Source organism: Vidua macroura, chromosome 4, assembly GCF_024509145.1.
Source record: "Vidua macroura isolate BioBank_ID:100142 chromosome 4, ASM2450914v1, whole genome shotgun sequence".
Lineage (NCBI taxonomy): Eukaryota > Metazoa > Chordata > Aves > Passeriformes > Viduidae > Vidua > Vidua macroura.
In genome coordinates this window covers 62,563,540-62,583,013 of record NC_071574.1, presented here as the reverse complement: position 1 = coordinate 62,583,013, position 19,474 = coordinate 62,563,540, and the positions used below count along the sequence as shown (strand labels likewise).

Here is a 19,474-nt window from a genome sequence, read left to right as displayed (position 1 = left end):
GACCTGAGAAGATAACCAGTGTGACTAGTATAACATACACTTATCTTATCCCTGCCTTTGTGGTGATGTACATCTGAACATGCAATTTGTGCACACACAGGAAACAAGCATATTGGTATCTTAACTGACAAGTATTATGGGAATGAGAATCAGTTTAGAAATTTATTTGGATTACTATTTATTCCCAGTTGTCATAAAACACAATATAACTTCCACTGCAGGTATATTTCATCCAGACAATCCTAACTACTTCCAAAGCAGGATTATTTACTAACCTCAGTACACGACTCTAGCAGCAAGAATTCCCAAAGGACACATCCCACTGCAGTAAGCATTTCAAACTTTTTAAGTAAGTTTGATACAGAATTTCTAGAGAAAGGAAAAACATGGCAACTTGCAAAGTAGCATCAAGACGTTACCTTACATTCTCCATCATTCTTTGTTGCTACTGTTAAAACTCATTACAAAGTCTAATTCAACAACAGGAAATGCATTCAAGGAAGAGAAGGAGTAGGAGCTGATGACAATCTGAATAATCTTACTACAATAGCATCAGTCAGCTACCAACACAACCCAGCAGCAGTCTGGAAAAGGAAGGGATGGATCTATTCCAAGAACAGCAGGAGGGAAGGTTATGGAAAAAGCAGAGGACTTACCTCCACAAAGAGCTCTCCAGAACTTTCCCCATATCAGTATGATAATACTTGGTAAGGATCAGGATCACCTAAAAGAAAATGAGAATAAATAGATTTAAATTTGTAAACAGATGTAAGAAACAGAAACGGACATAGGCAGCATGATTTTGGGAAAAACAAAAGTGAGGCTTCTGAAAATCTGAACATCATTTAATCTCATTTTTAACTCTTAAGAGTGTTGCTTTTTAGGTTGGCTTTTTCATTTCTCTTTCTGGGAAGAGTGATTTCAGCACTTGAAGTTTTCTGCAAACCTGGTGACTGTGAAAGACTGCCCATTTCACATAAGCAGTAGAGTTGGAATTGTCACATAAATACCACCATCACATGACATTCCTCAAGCAATCTTTATGACTTTCTGATTAGGAAAAACCAACCTGGTTGCTAGTTTAAATTTAGGAGGCAACTCTAGAGACACAATTATTTTTTTAATCCAAAGTGTTAAACAATGATGATTACCTTTGATTATCCAGATTTTAAAAATCAGGAAAAAAAGAGCTTTGCCCTTCCTTACAAGATCAGGAATGGAACTTTCATAGCTATCACTTTTCATTTCTTGAAGAATCACTTTTTCCCTTTCATGAATCATCTCTGTGCTCAATAAATTACTCATCTACATCAGCAACAGCCAATAAAATACACAAGCAAATTTTATCCACAAAACATCTTCATCCTATGAAAATAGCAAAAAATATTTTCCATCTGCTCAACATGTGACAAATGCACTGGTCAAATATTGTAAAGCACTAGTCTGTCAGCAGTGTATCAAGCTCAATACTATGGTTTATCTTTGGATTTTTACAGGTTTCTTTCACTTGCTGCCAGCCCATATTAATGGCTCTTAGAGCCACATGCCCATAGCAGCCCCAGAGAGGCAGAACAGGCTGGTCCCCTGCACAGCTGGAGGTTTTCTTTAATGTGGGGTCAACACCAGTCTCCAACAGTTTGGAGCAAGCTGTTATTTAACTGGCACTGCTCTGCTCTTTCCACCAGATGAAATCTACAGCAAACAGCAACTGTAGGTGTTCAGTTTGATTATTCAGATAATTAATATGCCAATGATACATTTATGCTGCACTCCGTGTATGCTGGAGATTGTGAGAGAACAGAATTATAGACTGAGGATGTTATTACATGGAAATAATTCAGTGTTTTACAGAACTGAAGTATAATACCAGTCTCACTCAGGGTTAGCCAAATCTAATAAACTCACAACACATATTCCTGGAGGTATATTGAAATAAGCAAAAGTGGAAACAATCCATAATTCACAAGTAGTGTTAGTCACGCCTATTCTCAAAAGAGTCACAATCTACCAGATCACTTTTTTAGAATTTGATTATTTAAAAAAATAAAGGTTTGGCTTAAAAAAAGAAAAAAAAAATGGGTTACTACAAGACTTAGAAAGTAAAAAGAAAGAACCATTTTCCAAAGGAGAGTGTATCTGTGGATGAGATCCTTGGCTACAGGCCAAGCACATTCTACCAGGTCAGCTATTTATTGTATCATCAGTGTCTTAACTACAGCTTTTTCTGGTGCTTGCAGTTAAGAAGAAAAAGAAAGAAACTTCACTATTGGGAGCATCTATTGGCTCAAATTATTAAGGAAAAAATTTCAGACTGTGCCTTTCCAAACAAGTATAATCCCTCTTAAGTCACAAAAACTGATCTGGAATTTATTTTCTTAAGAGATACAAGAATGCATATTTGGTACATGCAAATAAAAAAGAAAATCCCTAAAAAATACAAGAGATTATACTTTCTTTCCTTCCATTTATGCAGAAATGGAGGCTGAATCCTGAACTTGGTGAACTGACTTTCTTCATCCCTGTACATCCTAGAATTATAAATTTTAAAATTCAGATAATTTTTCAGCAACGTGTGTTGGAGACATCCTGCCACATGCTAAGACAAATGTTCCATTCCTGAATTAAACAGATGAAAATCACACACAGAAAATCCTGTTGGGTCACCCTCAGTCTACCTGCTTTGAGCATAACCTGTATGGATGCACCAACAAAGAACCTTTCAGAAAAGCCATTTCTGTAACTCAGCTCCTGTCAGGAATGTTAAAGACTGCCAGGCTCACGGTACTGCTGGCTAGCTGCAGTTCATCTGGGCATGCACACACTGAACCAGAAAGCCACTGCTGTTCCACACACTTCAATTGAATGGCTTTCAGGTAACTGCAAACTGCAGTGGGGAGCAGCCATTAGCAGTGAAACATCTTGATGCTGCAGGATTGGTGCTTTAAACTGAGTCAGAGTTCTGAAAAATAGATGTCAGCACTTTCCAATCTGACTGGTAAATACATGGAAAATTTTAAATACCTTATTTTGCCCTTTGGAAGTAGAGAGAATGACTTAGTAGGAAAAACAAAGTCATAAGAAGCCATCTTTGAACTCTCAAACAAATTGGCAGATTCCTGTCACAACTTAAGAAGAATGAAGCTGCTGAGGGGCTGACCATCACATCAACTATGCCAGTGGATTTCATCCCAGTATCTGAATAATGGAGACCAGCTATTTAACAGATTTTACAGCACAGTCCTTTAGACTGTGGGCATCTTTTCAGGTGATCCTGAAAACAAGATCCAGGCTGACCATAATGGCAGTTTTTCTAAATTAATAGATAGATCCAAAGAACAGAAGGAATTGTTTCACAATGAAAGCATAAAGGTCTTCAGGATCTCTGGATTCTACCCATCATTTCTAAGAGCAGAAGCCTGTTTCACTGATTTCATTTTAATGAGACTCCATAATTACGAGCATTTTACAGGCTGGATTGAAGCCAGTGGTTCATACACATGGTTCTCCTAGTGAAAGTGCTTGGGTGGCCTGTGGCTGGGGAGAGGCACAGCAGCAACTGAGCAATGATCAAGGATATGATTCTTAACCAACTCATACTACCATCAGTCATGGACAGCCGCAATAAATTTAACTACTTTCTGGTATTATTTTACAGCTAAAATAAATTTAGGCAATGAAGGAGAATTAGATTTATCAGATTTTTTACTTTATGTTGGATTTATAGGATTATAGAAATCTCTACTCTATCCAGATTTCCAGAGACTTGTGAAACCATTTTAAACCATTTAAACTTAAATTCACCCACAATTCTTTGAGTTCCCTCCCAGAGTATGACAGTGGAGGTGACAACAGTGATTACTGTTGTGTGCTAGGGACCTATGAACACCTGATGGTGCTTCTGGACAAAAATACTGAAAGGGAAAAAAAGAAAGTGAAAACTTTCAGCTTTTATCACAAAATTGGTACTCTATTACCTGCTTCTTTAACAAAGTCTTTGGTAAAGTCCTCTCCATAAAGCCGGTATTTCTCTCTATGTGCCACGGTATGGCACATAGAATCCCTTAGGATTCTAAGAATCAAATGCAATGTGCATTATAAGTTAGTTTTCCATGCAAGAAATAACTAGGCTCCAATAAATTTCCTTGTCTTGGGCCTTCAGAAATTTCTCTACTTCATCTTCCCCCTCCTTTTTGGAGGGGTAGAGGTGCACAGATGGAATTTTGATTTTCCCATATCATTCTCCTGCTTCCATAACTTCATTCCTGCCTGACTGAATTCTCAATGCTACAGTAGTCACAGCTCAAAACTGTTCTCCAAACAAAGGAGTTGAAGCAGTTTCGATCCAAAATCCTTTCTGGATATAGACCTGTCTTCAGGGGTGCACTGGATTTTCAGTGAATGACAGACCAGGAAAACAAATGGAAAATTCCACAGATATTATTACCCATGAATAATGAAAGTTAGAATGATCTATGTTTATCCCCTCTCCTTTCCTGTTGCTCTCCTCTGAAAATGCTTTGTAGCAAGGCTGGGCTGAAAAGAGCACAACTTCACTTTACAGGACACAATGTGCTTTTAATCATTTCCTAATAAAATTTTGGCTTTAAGAAGCCCATTTTAATCCTTTCTTTTCATCACCACATCAGCTAAGAGGGCTGAGAAGGGAAAAAGGAATGAATTCTAAATCAATCACCTTTCCTGGTGTTTATATTTTATCTTTCTGTGGAGGACTTGCTAAGGTCCTTTTCTTTTTGATAAACATTGACTTTTGGAAAACTATTTTATTTTTCCCCATGCTCCCTCCATGATGCTTTTTTTCATGGACCATTCTTGACAAAAATCTCTCTTTTTCTATCTACATGCAGATTCCTACAGATAAAGTTTTATTTGACCCCTGAAATTTGTGATTTTAGGTTTTGGGGTTATTTTAATCTATTCAGAAGTTTCATAGCAAAAAATCTCATACTTTCAAATGCACAGTTACAAGTATGATTGCAAGTTTTTGTCTTTTCTCAAGTTTTTAGAAAGTGAGAGCATACTGTAAGTACTTCTGGGCAGCCAGAGCTACCAGGAAAATAAACTCCTCAGACAGATTCAAGTTTCTGTAAACTTTTTAGCATCTGCTTAATTTAATTCATGTGAATGAACCCACTGAAATCCAAATAAATGTTTATGAGAGTCACTTAATACTCTGTAGGACTGGAACATAAGCTGCTGTTTTACTCAAGAACAGAGCCTCACTCACCTTTTCAGGTATTTAACTATTCCACTGTACACCACAATTATTTTGGGAGATCAAGAGGTTCTAGGCACATCCTATTAATTTTTCACTACCACCCCCTGTAATTACAAAGCTTTTTTGACACCTAATAATCAAAAAGCTCTCTAACAAATTATAGGAAACCACCTACTGCGCCAATCCCTCAAGCCATTTCCACTTTTGCAGCAGCAGGGTCTTCAATCATCATGCTAAAAGCAATGTTAATTTTCACATTTCTTATTAAAAACAAAGAATCTTAGGAGAAAAATAAAATTCAGAAAATTATTAATATGAAGGTACATTACTACAAGGCTATTATATGGACAAACTATCATACTACTATTAATAAGTACATCATAATTTGATTATGCTAGGAAAACTAAACAGAAAAAGGGCATTTAGGTTGACTCTGCTGCAGCACTATGATAAAAGGTAAAAAAGCAAACATTTAAACCATTACTTAAGCTATTAAGAATTCACTGTATAAGCTTCTACTCCTCTCTGGTAATAAAGTTCACAAAAGCAATATATGATTTAATATGAAATACTTAAAGAATTAGATTTCTATTTCTTCCAACTAAATTGTACTGGGAGATGAGAGGACTTAGTGTGTATGAAGTCACTGACTATACCAGTGCACTTGTACTAAACATTAGCAATAATTCTGTACAGTAAATTAATTCATAATTCAAAGTAAGACACAATAATGACTCAATTCCTGTTCTCTAAGAGATATTTCCATCCACAAGAGCTGAATAAATGCATAGTCTTAAAAGCAGTGGTTGTGATTGCTTCCAGATTCAAAACCATTTTAAACATAGTACTTCACACATTGACCCTGAAAACATTCATACAGAAAAGTAACTTTAAGATATCAATTACATTTAGTCCACTATCTAGCACAGAACAGGATTATACTCTGTTAGCTCTGTACAAACACAGAGCAAAAAGACAACCTACTGCCTTCAGGAGCCTACAGGTCAAGTACAGAACACAAGAAGTCTTCAACACCACCACCATCAACCACCACCAGCTCATGCCAGATTTTCAATGCAAGCTCCTAAGAAAATTTAAAAAATTATGTTTACATGATGCCACTCCATATGTATGACACTATATATATATGGGTTTGGCTCCTCATCCCTACATTTTAATTCTAAATCCACGGACCGATTTCAATCATATTTGACAGAGTAGATAGCCATATGGCTGAAGTAGCCATATGAGTTTATACCACAAGTCCAGATGCATCTAGAACAGTAATAAAATAAAATAAAAGAAAAAAAGTAGAAAAATACAAGAATAGGGAAGGCATATAAATAAAGATGCTTCCCAAATATATTTTCCTATCTTCAGTAATTTGTAACATGGGCAGCTGGGCTGCTACTGCAGTTGTTAGCAGCTGGCTCCTGGACAAGCACAGTTTCTATGTGCTACTGCCTGACCCAAGAACAGACACTCTTGTTATGTAACTGTTAATGGTCAGTCCCCAAAAATCAAAGCTTCTGTGGAACTGGTCAGCCAGTGTGAACTGCTCTTTTCTAGAACCATTAGATGCAGGTCCAAGATTTCTGGGCATACTGCAGATGCAGAGCTTGCTCAAGCAAACAGAAGGGAACTCAGTCTGAATTATTAGAATCAAATCTGCAACTTTGGAAACTGTCTAACATTTTAACTAGTTGTTTAATTAAACTTCCTGTTCTTTTTCAAACAGCCCCAAACAATGTCACCTCTGACACAAAAATCTCCAGTTTTCTTTCATTGCCTTTTACTACACAAGCAGAGGAATTTTTAGGTTTAAATATTTAACATAGCATTTGATAAATTCTTAAAACCACATTTGCAAACATGCCAAGAGAATAAATTTCTAAAGCATGAAGCAAGAATTTTCTTTTCCTGTCTCTCTAGTCTCCTAATTGTGATTCTTTTTTAAACATGGACTAGCTTTACTTATCTTCCCTACTAATGTATTCTAAATTGAATTAGCAATCCTTCCTGCAGAACCAAACTTATTATGTCAATATTCCCATGAAAATTCAAGAGGAAGCAGAGCTAACATCGAAAGATGGCATATGTAAAACATCTTTAGTCACTTTCAAATATTTTAGGAATTCAATATTATAAATAAGCTGTTTACTTAGATCATCCCTATTATATAGCTATACACTACCAGAAAAGAAAAATCAGATTTTAAGTGCAGTTTGTGAAATATTCCTGGTCTCTCATGTAGTGTTACAATAGTAAAATATAAAAACTGAAAGTGAGCTTCTAATCTGCATCACTAAATGCTTTCTCAAGGCCAGAGCTTCTTTTTAAAAAAGAAAAACATTTATATATAAAAATAACTATTTTTTTATTAAAAAAATGAAATTATTATGCAAGACATATGGAAATAGCTATAGAGGAGGATACCACAAGCTGGGCAGAGCATTCCTTTGACGCAGGGCTGTTGGCAGACGTGTTCACATTGGTAACCCTCCCTCACAGCTGCTCTGTCTTCACCAGAACCACAGGATTAAGTATCATTGTACCAAATAACATCATATTTACCAGAGGTTTTATCAACCTACAATGACTTAAAAATAACATTCAATTATCTCTGAAATGGCTAATGGTGTTCAAATGAGACCTAATTATCTATCATAAAAAAGCTTTATAGACTGTACATGGAAGCAAGGATTTGATGCTTCATGAAGATCAGTCAAAGAACCCCACTGTTTAATGTCCTTCTTCATCATGAGTAAGGGCTGAAATTTATATTAACTGAATATTGTAGGTGCCTGAGTTTGTTCTGTATGAATGAGAAAGATAAACATGGGAACATGGTCTACAGAGTGGAACATGGGCACACTCCTACCTGAAAGGAGTTCTGCCAAGACAAACATGCTAAAGACCAAGGCAATTCTACTACAGTGACAGAGTGATGCTGATTAATATTTCAGTCAGAAGACCAGAGACAAACCAGAGGCAGATGCAAAACTTGTTTCACACCTTTTGTGATGTGAAGCGTGTATGTTGTGCTAATCAGCATTTACATGGTCAGGGATACTTTAACTCTGCTTATTCTAAAGTCAAAATCAGGCCTGGAAAATGACAAAAAAAAAAAAAAAAATGACAAAAAAAAAAAAAAAAAAAAAAAAAAAAAGAGAGAGAGAGTGAAGACGATTAAATGGGAAAAAAAAAAAAAAAAATCAGACTGCCTAGTAAAACAAGAATAACCCAAAACAGATCTGGGGCTGATACTCCAGGCACTGTTTAACCAAAGTTCTCTAGTCCCCCAGCTTGATCACCTTCCCAGTGAGGAGTGCCTGGGTGCCTCTCCAAACAAGGACCATACTCTCTGCGGTTTCACACAGGGATAGACAAGGCCCAACACCACCCACTTTTCCTGGGTGGAAGTTGGTCTCTCTAGGACTGCCTTTCATTTTAACTGTTTCATCTTACTTATCTTGCTAAAATAATTAATTTCAGAAGTACCAACACACTGCCCCTAGTGTAATGTGAGAGGGAATAATTCCCACTCAAATGCCAAGCCTGCCTACTCCCCGTGGCCCCATTCACAATAAATTTGGAACACCTCAAATGACATTAACAGAATTCAGCTACTGTAAAATACTGGGAATGAATCCCTTTGAGAAGAAGGATGAAAGGACATTTATCTTCAGCATTATTCCTGAAGCAGCAGAACTTCATATCCGTGCCAATGGAAAGGGCGTAAAGGAGCTGAGGGAACATCCAAGTGGGTTAGGAGACTATTAGAGAGGGCTTGGGAGCAGTTGGGAAAATTGGTCAGGGGCCAAATACGTCAAAGAAAACATTGGAAGCGACTGAGGGAGTGCTGGAAAGTTCTCCACATTCAGTCTGAAGCCAAACCAGAAGATTTCCAATCTGTGAGCACTGAGTTTTTGCCAGCTTTTTGTGTTTCCTCACCCAGCCTCTGCCCTAGGTGTCCATTACTTTAAGAGCCATAAAAAAGCTAAGTGGAATTATATAACATTATCTGTGAAAAGGAACAGCTCTTTCGCCATATCGTGTTGGATCCCTCTTGTCATACAGACACTGTGCTTTAGTTTAACCACTATGAAGTATAATAACATAATCAGTCATCTTAGAGCCAGACTTCAAATTTGCCTTGCATTCCACTCTTAAACCTCTAATACATTTTAAATGACCCTCAGATCAAGTAGATACAAGCAGGGAAAGATTGTAAGCCCTAATAAATGAGATCTATATTTCTTTATTTTACTCCAGTAAAGACTTCAGTATTCAACAGATTCTTCAGAGAGAGATTTTGCATGTCAGCATTTAATTGGCTGCAGCTAGAGCTGCAAAGCAGTTTCAGTAACAAACTCTTAATGCAAAATTCTCCCCCTTAAAGACTGATATTTTTCATGGTTGGTCTCTCCCCGTGATCACAGACTGTTTTAGAAATATGCTAAGTACTTCTTTCTTCATGCTATGAGCACTGTCTTCATGGATTTAAGGATAGGTCCAATAGTTAAGCAGCACAAGAAGTGGAAGGAAAATATATTAATTCATGCCTAGAGCTCTTCTGAACAGTTATCTCTACACTTCCACCTTCTCATGGCTCTTTTCTGTAGAAATGTTCAGTCTTCTTACGCCTCCTTAACATAATGTTTATTTTACATTTGAAAAATGGAGACAGAGGTATCACCCAGGTTTATCCCAACTTCAGGATAGGAAAAGTGATACCTCTAGAGATTAATTTTGCCCATCTAGATGTGAACAGTTCTTTGGAAGTACTTTGTTTCCTAGTAATTTATCACACTGAGGACCACACTTCCAGCTTGACCCTCTCAGAAAGAGTGGGTGAATCCCTGTCTAAATAAGCTGAAGCAGAAGTCCAGGCAGAGCAGAAAACATCATATAAAGTAAGAACAAGCTGAGAAGCAGGATCAACAGACACATCTAAATTCCATATGCCTAACCCCAAGGATCTTTTCTGATCCCTGATGTTCCCAGACCCAATTCCCACATCTCCCAAAAGCTTTCAGGGTCCCAAGACCCTTTCCCTTATCACTGCTACCCACAACACACAGCAACACACTCACATGTGGAGCCAGGAGGTCTGCAGTACTTATGTGCTTCTGACATGTAACAGAAACTGTGCCAAAGAGGCAGCATCTTCAATATGGGAAAAATTCTTTTTTCCCTTACCTCCTAGAAAAACTAAGGAAAGAGTTGAAGAAATTTGTAAAATTATATATAATTTTAAACTAAATTTTTTAACTACAAAAAAAACCCCATATTTCATTTCTTCAAAATCGTGGGTATGACCATGATATACTTAATCCCAAGGTTCTTTATAACAGAACTTTACACTATCAGACAGTTAAAACTTCTGTACAGTGTACATGACATTTACTGTTGTCCTCCATTATACTGAGCATCTCTCTGGAACTGCTATTTATTTTCCAATCATTTTTCCTAATGAGTTTGTTCTATATTTGAATTACAAATGCCTGTCTCTGTTTATATTTTATTTCTGAAATTTAAATAATAGTCTTCTCTGTTTACCAGTCAACAGTCTTTTTCTTATAGAAATTAACTTATCCCAAAGCAAAGAAAAGAATTTGAACCTTTAAATTCTTGCACATTGTTTTTCTCAAGTTAGGGGTTTAACTGATGCCATGACAGAAAGACAGTAATAACCAGAGCTCAGAAGTTCCAGTCCAAGACCAATAGCAGCTTTTCAGCTCAGTGTTGTCTATCAAATGGATGTTTTTGTTGCTCCCTCCTCCCCCTTCCATACCCACGCATTTACTCAGAGTCTGATCCAAGGTCTGAACCAATTAGAACCTGGATTAAGCCCATTCTAAACACAGGAAAAATAAATCAAATCTTGAAATTTCTTACATGAAGAGAAGGATCCAGTTTTGATGAAACCTGTATTTGGAAGTCTCACACATTCTGTGCACAGGAAAAACATCCACATTGTGCTTTCTACAAAATGCACATAATTGTACAAATTTCTGACTTTAAATGTCAAGTTATAACGGACATGAGACTACTGCAAGAGAATAACTAGAGCTAAACTTAACAAAGCCAACTTTTTCACCATACAGGGTGAATTTACACTGCTGAAGCTATCTCTAAATAGACATTTCTTGAAGTAAAGTTCACTGTACAAGATGTACAAGAGAAAGTAAGCAGAAGTAACTACTGGAAATTACCTCAGACCTATTATGTCAATCCCTGATCAACTACATACATTTGTTGGGTTTTTTTTTTTAATATTGTATTTTGCAATAATTTTATAAGATTAGAGGCCACAGGAAAAATGCATCACTCGTGTCTAAAACAACATTCAATTCCTTTCAATTCCCCACTTTGGAAGAAGAAATAGCTTTTCATCAGCAGAAATTATTTTTCAACCTCTCCCAATCCCATCATCACCTTAGATAAGGCTGTAGGCCTGTATTTTTCAAAAGCAAATAGAAGGAAAAAAGAAGCTTTCAATGCAGCCCAAGAAATAGCTGCAGAAGATTATTTTGTAGACAGTAAAATTAATAAAACATCTGCTCAAGACCACTCAGCCACCTCCTGAAGACAGAAGCATGTCAAAACTGACCAAGTTTTAGGGGAGGAGGGGGACTTCCCTGGCAATTCTTCAATGAATTGTCTTTTTCCAAATAGAAGACCTGTGACATTTCTTCAGGAAACACAATGTTAAAAATAAGGAAATTAAAGTTTATTTAAGCTAAAATTTGACTTTTAATAATCAGTTGTAGGAATGGTAACCCAACAAAAATGTTTGTGCATGATGTAGGAAAAATACAGAGCAAAGTGGCTCAGGCTTTCTTTCTGAGACTTAAAATGAGCAAGGCTAACACATCACATTAGTTAATTAATACAGCATCCTTATTACTACTATGTGAAGAGAGAAATTACAAATGTTACAGTTAAGTGCTGGGAGATTTTAGCTCAGTCCAGGGATTTTCTACCTATGTTCATAAACTGCCTAGCTCAGAGCACTTCCCACAGACATCTAAGCAATTTGAGGGGCATTGATTCCATATCAGCAGGGAAAGAAATTAAGTCCCCTCCATATTCCCTGGTCCAGAGAAGGTGAGAGAATTCTTTACTCTTTGTGACACAGACTGACAGCAATTTACCTGATTTTTTTTTTTTTTTTTTTTTAACAGCTTATCTATCCCTTCCCCAAATCACAACACAAACAGCCTGAAGTGCATTTCTCAGGAAGGACTCATCATATGTACACCTCTTAACGAGTTGTGCTTATAAACTAAATTACCAATAGATGATGATCCCAAAAAAATTTTACCAAAAGAAAGAAGAGATCCATTTTATGGACATAAAGGTCAGGGGACTACAGTGAAGAAGTAGAAACTATCCAATATCTGGAAATAATGCAAGTCCTCCATGAATAAAATAAACAGGCAGTACATGTGCTATCAGAGAAATACATCAGCCAGGAAGGGGGAAACAGATACTCAAACACATCAGTTCAGTTTCTTGGTTTCTATCTTAACTATATTAGTGCCTATTTTCTTAGTGAGTTAAACTATTTGGAGATCTGTCAGTCTCTAAGAAATTTTTACACCTCAGTGCCTTAAGAAAAATAGCTTAGAGAAATATGCAGAGCCTCTGATCACCACTCAGGCAAGTTTTTGTTTTAGTTTTAGCATCCTGGTACCTAGGGTTGTCCCTACTTCCCTTCTTTTTATATTTATTTTTTTATTTTCTCAGAGCAAAGAACACTAACAGTCTGTGGCTATGCATGACTGGCTAATACAAAGACAGACAGAGATCTACAAAATTCAGTCCAACTCCCCAGGCCCAGAAACAGCATTATGGACAGATAATAAGTGTAATCTGAATTTTGCAAAATGGATTTGTGTCCAAACAAAGACTAGTTGCTAATTCTTTCTTTTACTTAAAAAGAAAAAAGCAACTTACCTACTCCTCCCCCCAACAAATCAATGTATTTTAGATACATTTCTCTGGATCTGTCTTTAATTATTAATTAACTTTCAGCTCTGCAGTGACTCTCATGGTTATTTCACACTGATTGACCAGAGAAAAGGGTCCATCCCACTACAGCTAGAAGAGGGGTATGAGGATGGACAAAAGCAAAAAGGAGGGGGAAGGTAAGAATTGGCAAGCTTCCATGACAGTTTGTTTATTTTAGTTTCAAAGATTACGAAAATTTTATCTTCAACACCAAAGGAAAAAGAAATAAAAAATTAAATAACTGCCTGGAGCTAAATGTTTCCTGCTTAGAACTGAGCTGAAAATCTGTAGAAATAGATATTTCTGCAACTACAACCTAAATTCCAATAGTGTTCGATACAGTGAAATGTAACAGTCCTCATAGCAGGTAATGGCAGATAATGATCACAAAGACAAATGTTTTGTGGCTAATTCATCATGAATCCAAGAGGATAAAGGCTACAAAGTAAGTGTTACTAGGGTGGCAGGGAAGGTAATGCTTTCCTGAACTAAAAACTTTCCTGAACTTTTTACTGCAAAGTGAATGATTTCTATACTTAGGCATCTCAGAGAGCCTGTAAGGCATGCTGTAGTATAGCTTTTATATTCTATAAACGGTTGGTTTTAGCTCCTAAGGTGTACCTGTAGTTAAACTTACCCTAATACTGTTTGTATTTTATGTAAGATACAGTGATTGTTCCTGAAGGTTTATGTGTCAGAAACATTCTGATTTATTCTAACTGATTAATTTGATATTTTGCTCTTACATTGGGATGGGAAGACAGGGACAAAATTCCCATAGTCAAGATTGCCATGATTCAGGCACTAGGAGAAGATGGTCTCTCAAAGCAATGAGGCAGAAACAATTCTGAACAGTGGAAATGGCCATCAAAAAGCACAAAACAGAATTACATTTCCTAAAAAGGCTCCCTTTATAAATAGGTGATAAGCCAGAGATCCAGATCTTTGTGTGCATTATCTCAGGCACTGCCTCACCCCAGGCTGTGGCTGTCCTCAGCTCCCTGAAGGAACATAAGTTTGTTGAGGGGTGCACGTGGGCAGGTGTGACTGCAACTGGAGCCAAGAACGTGTTCAGGAGAAAAAGGGATCTTTTTTGACCTCCTGTAGATTGATATTCTGTGGTGTCAGGTAATTATCATGTTGCTTTAGATTTGCAGTCATTATAAACACAAATAACTCTCCAGTGAAAGAAGCAAACTGAAGGCATCTCAGATGCTAAATCCAAAACTAGAAAGGATCACCTGGTCCTCTCTGTCCATTTGCCTCTCCTCCTACACTTCCAGACCCAAATCCATATAACTCAGAAACATACTTAAAGCACATCACACAAAATGCAGCAATCTACACTTCAAAAAATATACTGTTCCTACCTCTTCCACTAGCAATGAGTTCCACATTTATTTATGCAACCAAGCAAGTAATGATGACTTATTTCTTGAGTAAATTTATCTACCTTTGATATTTATCTACAGGATCTTGTCATGTGCTTTTATAGAAGATTAAAAGACCTCTGCTGACAAATATATTTTCCATAAATAAGTTCTTACACACAGTGATCACATTGCTTTTTGACCTTTTCTGTTTGATAAGATTAATGACTGGCCTCCCTACAATTCACCTCATAAAGGTTATTTTTCAGCATCTGGATGATTTTTTTGGATCATCTCCCTACCCCTACTCCTCACCCCTTATCTTCAGAATATATTCTCCAGAATTGAGGACATTTCTGAGGTGACGATACCAGATCTGAGCAGCAGCAGCTACCAAAGGCAAAGCTACGTTGATTTTCTTACTTGTTCTTGAGGTACCCTTTATGGCCAGCCCACAAACAGCTTTACAGGAACCTCACCACAGGTTTCCAGGAACAGCAAATCTGGGATAAGCCAACATAGTGCTGCTATTGAAAACTAACTTAAAACATTTTGTTCTTCTTTCCCTAGAAGTGAAAGCCCACTTGGCAAGTATGCCTAATAAAATCAGGCCATGCAGAGGAGGGACTAAATGAATGCATATACATATAAAAATAATCAGCATTTTTTTTCAACCACCCCACTAGGTTCTCCCTGAGAATTCAAGAACTTTCTAAGCCCAGACATTATTCATCTCAGACTCCAAAGAGCTCTTTTTAATCTGTCTCCTCTTGCTTAGCCTTAGACTTTGTAGACCTACACCTACACCTCCAGCAATAATTATTCTAACTAGTCTCTGCTTCCCTGGGCTAATTGCCAGCAGAATTCAACTGATTTTCTGCAGAAGAGCAAGCAAGTTTGTCAAGAAAAAGTCTGCAGCTGGAGACAAGGAGAAAAAAAAATGAAAGCAAGAACATCTTCCAGGTTCAGTTCACAAATACATATATAGGAGAATGTCAACATCAAGAACAAACCTCTTGAGCTCTCTTTCCCATCAATTCAGTTGATGTACTCATTGAGGAAGCTACCCCCAAAAACCTTACATTTGACTTCAGGGCTGCTAATTCCCAAAGCAGCCTTCCATCCTGAAAGCCTTATATCTTTGCATGTACAGCTCTCCATCTGTCTCCATAAAAGTGAATTTTTTAATTTTTATCTAATCAACCATTTCAGATTATGTTTGCAACAACCTTCAATATTTTAGCAATTTTTGTTCTATCTACAAACTTATCAGCAAATTCACGTAACTATCCATATTGGTGATTGAAAACCTGGAAAGACTGACTGGCACTGGATTCAGAACTAACGCTTAGAAACTAAGTTAATGAGTTTTCACAAAATTGTGAATTATGTCCCCACTGCTTCCCCAAGGGAGATTTTTCCTTTTTCCTGGCACTTGCCCCAGATGGACTATTCCAGCTTGTGGAAAACATGCTCTGACTTCTGTAGCTGACAGACCTGCCTTGGATCGTAAACACCCAATATCCTTTTTTCAACACTAAGCCATCATTTGAATTCACAGCTTTTAAGGAAACACCATGTGTTTCAACTGTCATATTTACCCAACACTAAAAAGCCTACCAGGAAAAATAAATTTTATTCTCATAACGCAATGCGTTACATTCCTAATTGCAGAACTGGAAGCAGTTAAAAACGGAAACTGTTCACTGCATTACATCATGCTTAGCACTAAAGTGGCTCCAGTGTTTCAATGAGCAATGTGCCAAAAGACACTCTCACTCATCTCTCTGCAACTCGCTTCTTTGTCACCTCTCCAGGAAAATGAAGCTTTAGAATTTGTACTTAATATCACCACTATAACCAAGCACTCTCTTCTTTCAAACTGGGTTTCTTCCCTTTTTTGGTTGGTTTTTCCCCTCAGAAATGGAATGCAATGTGCAAAGGCAAAGATCTGAATAACTCATCCTCAGTTGCATTCAGCTTCTCATGACAAATCTGGTGTATAAACTATGTCCCCTCGCATCCAGGAGGGGTGGGGATCCTCTCATTGGTACTTATTCAGTAACTCCCTACAACACAGGGTGCAACATAGACAAACCAGAATACAGTGTCCATCTTTGGGATCCTGCTGCAACAAAGACTCACAGCCTGGAGAGACTCCAGTAGAGGACCATGATTAAAGAGCTGAAGCACGTGTCAGAAAAGGAAAAGTAAGGTGGCTCCATTTGTCCAGTGCAGCACCTTCCACTATCTAAAGAGAAGAGAGAGACAGACTCTTCCCAGGGTCTGAGAACAAGAGAAATAAAACCACAAGCTGGAGGGTAAATTCCATGGGGATATAAAAAGAAAAATAATTGCACCCTGAGAGTAGTTCGGTACTAGGTCACCCAGGGAGGCTGACACATCTCTCTAACCTTGGTGTTCTCAAATTATGCCTGAAGCAGACAGACTCTTAACACCTTCATCTCACTTTTGATATGAGCCCTACCTTAAGCAGGGAGGTAGGCCAGATGACCTCCAGATCCTCCTCCCAGCCTCAATTACTCTGCAATTCCATGCCACATGGATGGCTTAAATTAATTTCATGTGCCTTAATATATTATGTGAATATAATATTTTAAGAGTTCTGTTGATCAAATTTCTAAGTCCAAAACTTTATAGGAAGCCAAGTATATTTTAATATCATAACCACTTTCCTCACTTTGTAAGGAAAACAATTTTTTCTATCCTTTTAATAATGACTTCATAAAAAAATATTTGAATAATTTATAACTTACCAACTTTCTCCCTGCTGTTGCAGTTAGCTGTTGTCACTATGATAAGCACACAGTTAAAAAGTATTGGTTTTCTTAGATAAAGCAAGTTCAGACATAGGATTGCTACTTAGACTTAATCTCTAACTCAGTTTCTAGGCATAATTCATGGTCAGAGTACAGAGTACATCACTGGGTTTCAGCTCTTCTTTTCCTTTGTTGTTTTCCTATCCTTTTTCATTATCATATTATGGCAACAGTAACACTACAGCTACAATAACCTAAACCAATTGAATAATGCTAATATTAGGAATATACTCACTAACTAGTATGATTAATAACAGTCTCCTCCTCCACAAAAAAAATATTTTCTCTAGTATGCCAATAGCTGTACTCAGTTGAGGTTGGATCACATCCCACTGGGGTCCCTTCCAACCTTACTTCTTCTGAGACACTCTGATTTGGTGCCAGTGATTGGACAGGTTGGTGGCAGAGCTGGGACCAGAGCCAAGGACACCTCCTTCACCATTAGACCATGCAGCTTCCACACATCTCAACGTTTTTTCCAGTGAGATGCTATAACTCATTTGTATGTATGGCTAAATAAATAACAACAACAAGCTTTAATATTTTGTGATATTAAACATTATGAATTCAGGTGTATTTGTTATATATGAGCAAGTATATTTTACATTGTGATGCTCAGAGTTGAGCTAATAATTTTCCCCAGAGAAGGAACAAGAAAAACTCTCACTGCTTTTCCAAAACACTGTTATATACACTCATTGCAAAGGGGGGGCACTGTATACCAGTGATTCACAAAAGATCTTCCAATACACAGTCTATAAAATGTTTCAAAATATTCTTGGTGAAACACTGCACTGAAATATAACACCACATCATACGTTGTCATTTTGGAGGTAAAACTATATGCTGTTGCAGTATGCCTTTCACTCAAATTCATAGAACTGAAAAGCAAGGGGAGAAAAGTAGTGGCAGGATGGCTCATATGACAAAGTAGCCTGTAGCAACCACATCAATTAGGTTTGCATAGATCTCCAAGTGTGAGGCAGTTAATGAAACACTGATCATTTTCTCCAACTCTAACTTAGACATGTTAATTAAAAATTAGAAGAAATCATCATCATATAAAATGAGTTCACGGAGAGAGAGTATAAAAATACCTACCAGGCAGTGCTCTGTACATGAGACTTCTTTTCAACACTAATTAAAATGGATATTTCTGCACATGCAAGTCTACCCAATGAAACACATATAATAGTGTGAGTTTAACATTTAATGATTTCTCTGTAAAGGAGAAGACTTTCATTTGGGAATGCTATAATTTACTCTGAGTAAGATCCATTTAATCATCATGTTTACTGCCTTCTTTTTCGGCTCACATTTCCTTTTTCTAGCCAGTCATGCAATTGGCAATTTAAGGTTTAAATTGTGACCACTTAAGACTTTATCTATTGCATTTCCCATCCCCCCCTTTTTTTTTCCCTTCTTGTATCACAAACTAGCTAGCTGAAAATCTTCCCCAGCTGATAAAACAAGACATTTACACTACCAAATGAAACACTGATGTGTACAGCTTCACCCCGCAGCAGAGGAATCACCCCCGGCAGCGGGGCAAGCTCAGTTCAGCTGCACAACCGAAAGGGAGAGGGGTTACAGAGAGCTTTGCACAGGGAGGGGTGAAGCCAAGCCAAACAGGAACAAGGAGAAGAGGGAAACTACTCTGGAGACACACATCCTGAACACAGACAATTCAGAACAAGCTCCTCTGATGGTGAATTTTCAGCCTCAAGGAAGTCTCCTTCACTTAACTCCCCATGACCAGAGAATAGATACAATAATTCTTTGTTTTCCTCATGCAGTCCTTGATTTGCTAAAACTTTGCAGTCTCCAAGACAAACGCTTTTTGTCGTGTAAGTAAAGCATTCAGTGGGATCAAACTCTGACGTTGACTGAGATCTTAGGGAAATGCACAGTGGTTAGCAAAATTAAAGGATGAAATATCAAGCACTCCATAAATAGCCAAAGCTAGGATTAAAACTACTACATTTTGTCAACTCTTTCTCCTGCCTGTC

General features: G+C 37.4%; 1 protein-coding gene across 1 annotated transcript in view; it reads right to left on the bottom strand.

Annotated features, from left to right (window-relative positions):
• The window catches only part of SORCS2 (sortilin related VPS10 domain containing receptor 2), a 529,534-nt gene that overhangs the window by 355,120 nt on the left and 154,940 nt on the right, over positions 1–19,474 (bottom strand). Inside the window, exon 2 of the mRNA XM_053975679.1 lies at positions 657–724. Within this exon, the coding sequence (XP_053831654.1) occupies positions 657–724 (68 nt within the window). The remainder of the gene's footprint in view (positions 1–656; positions 725–19,474) is intronic.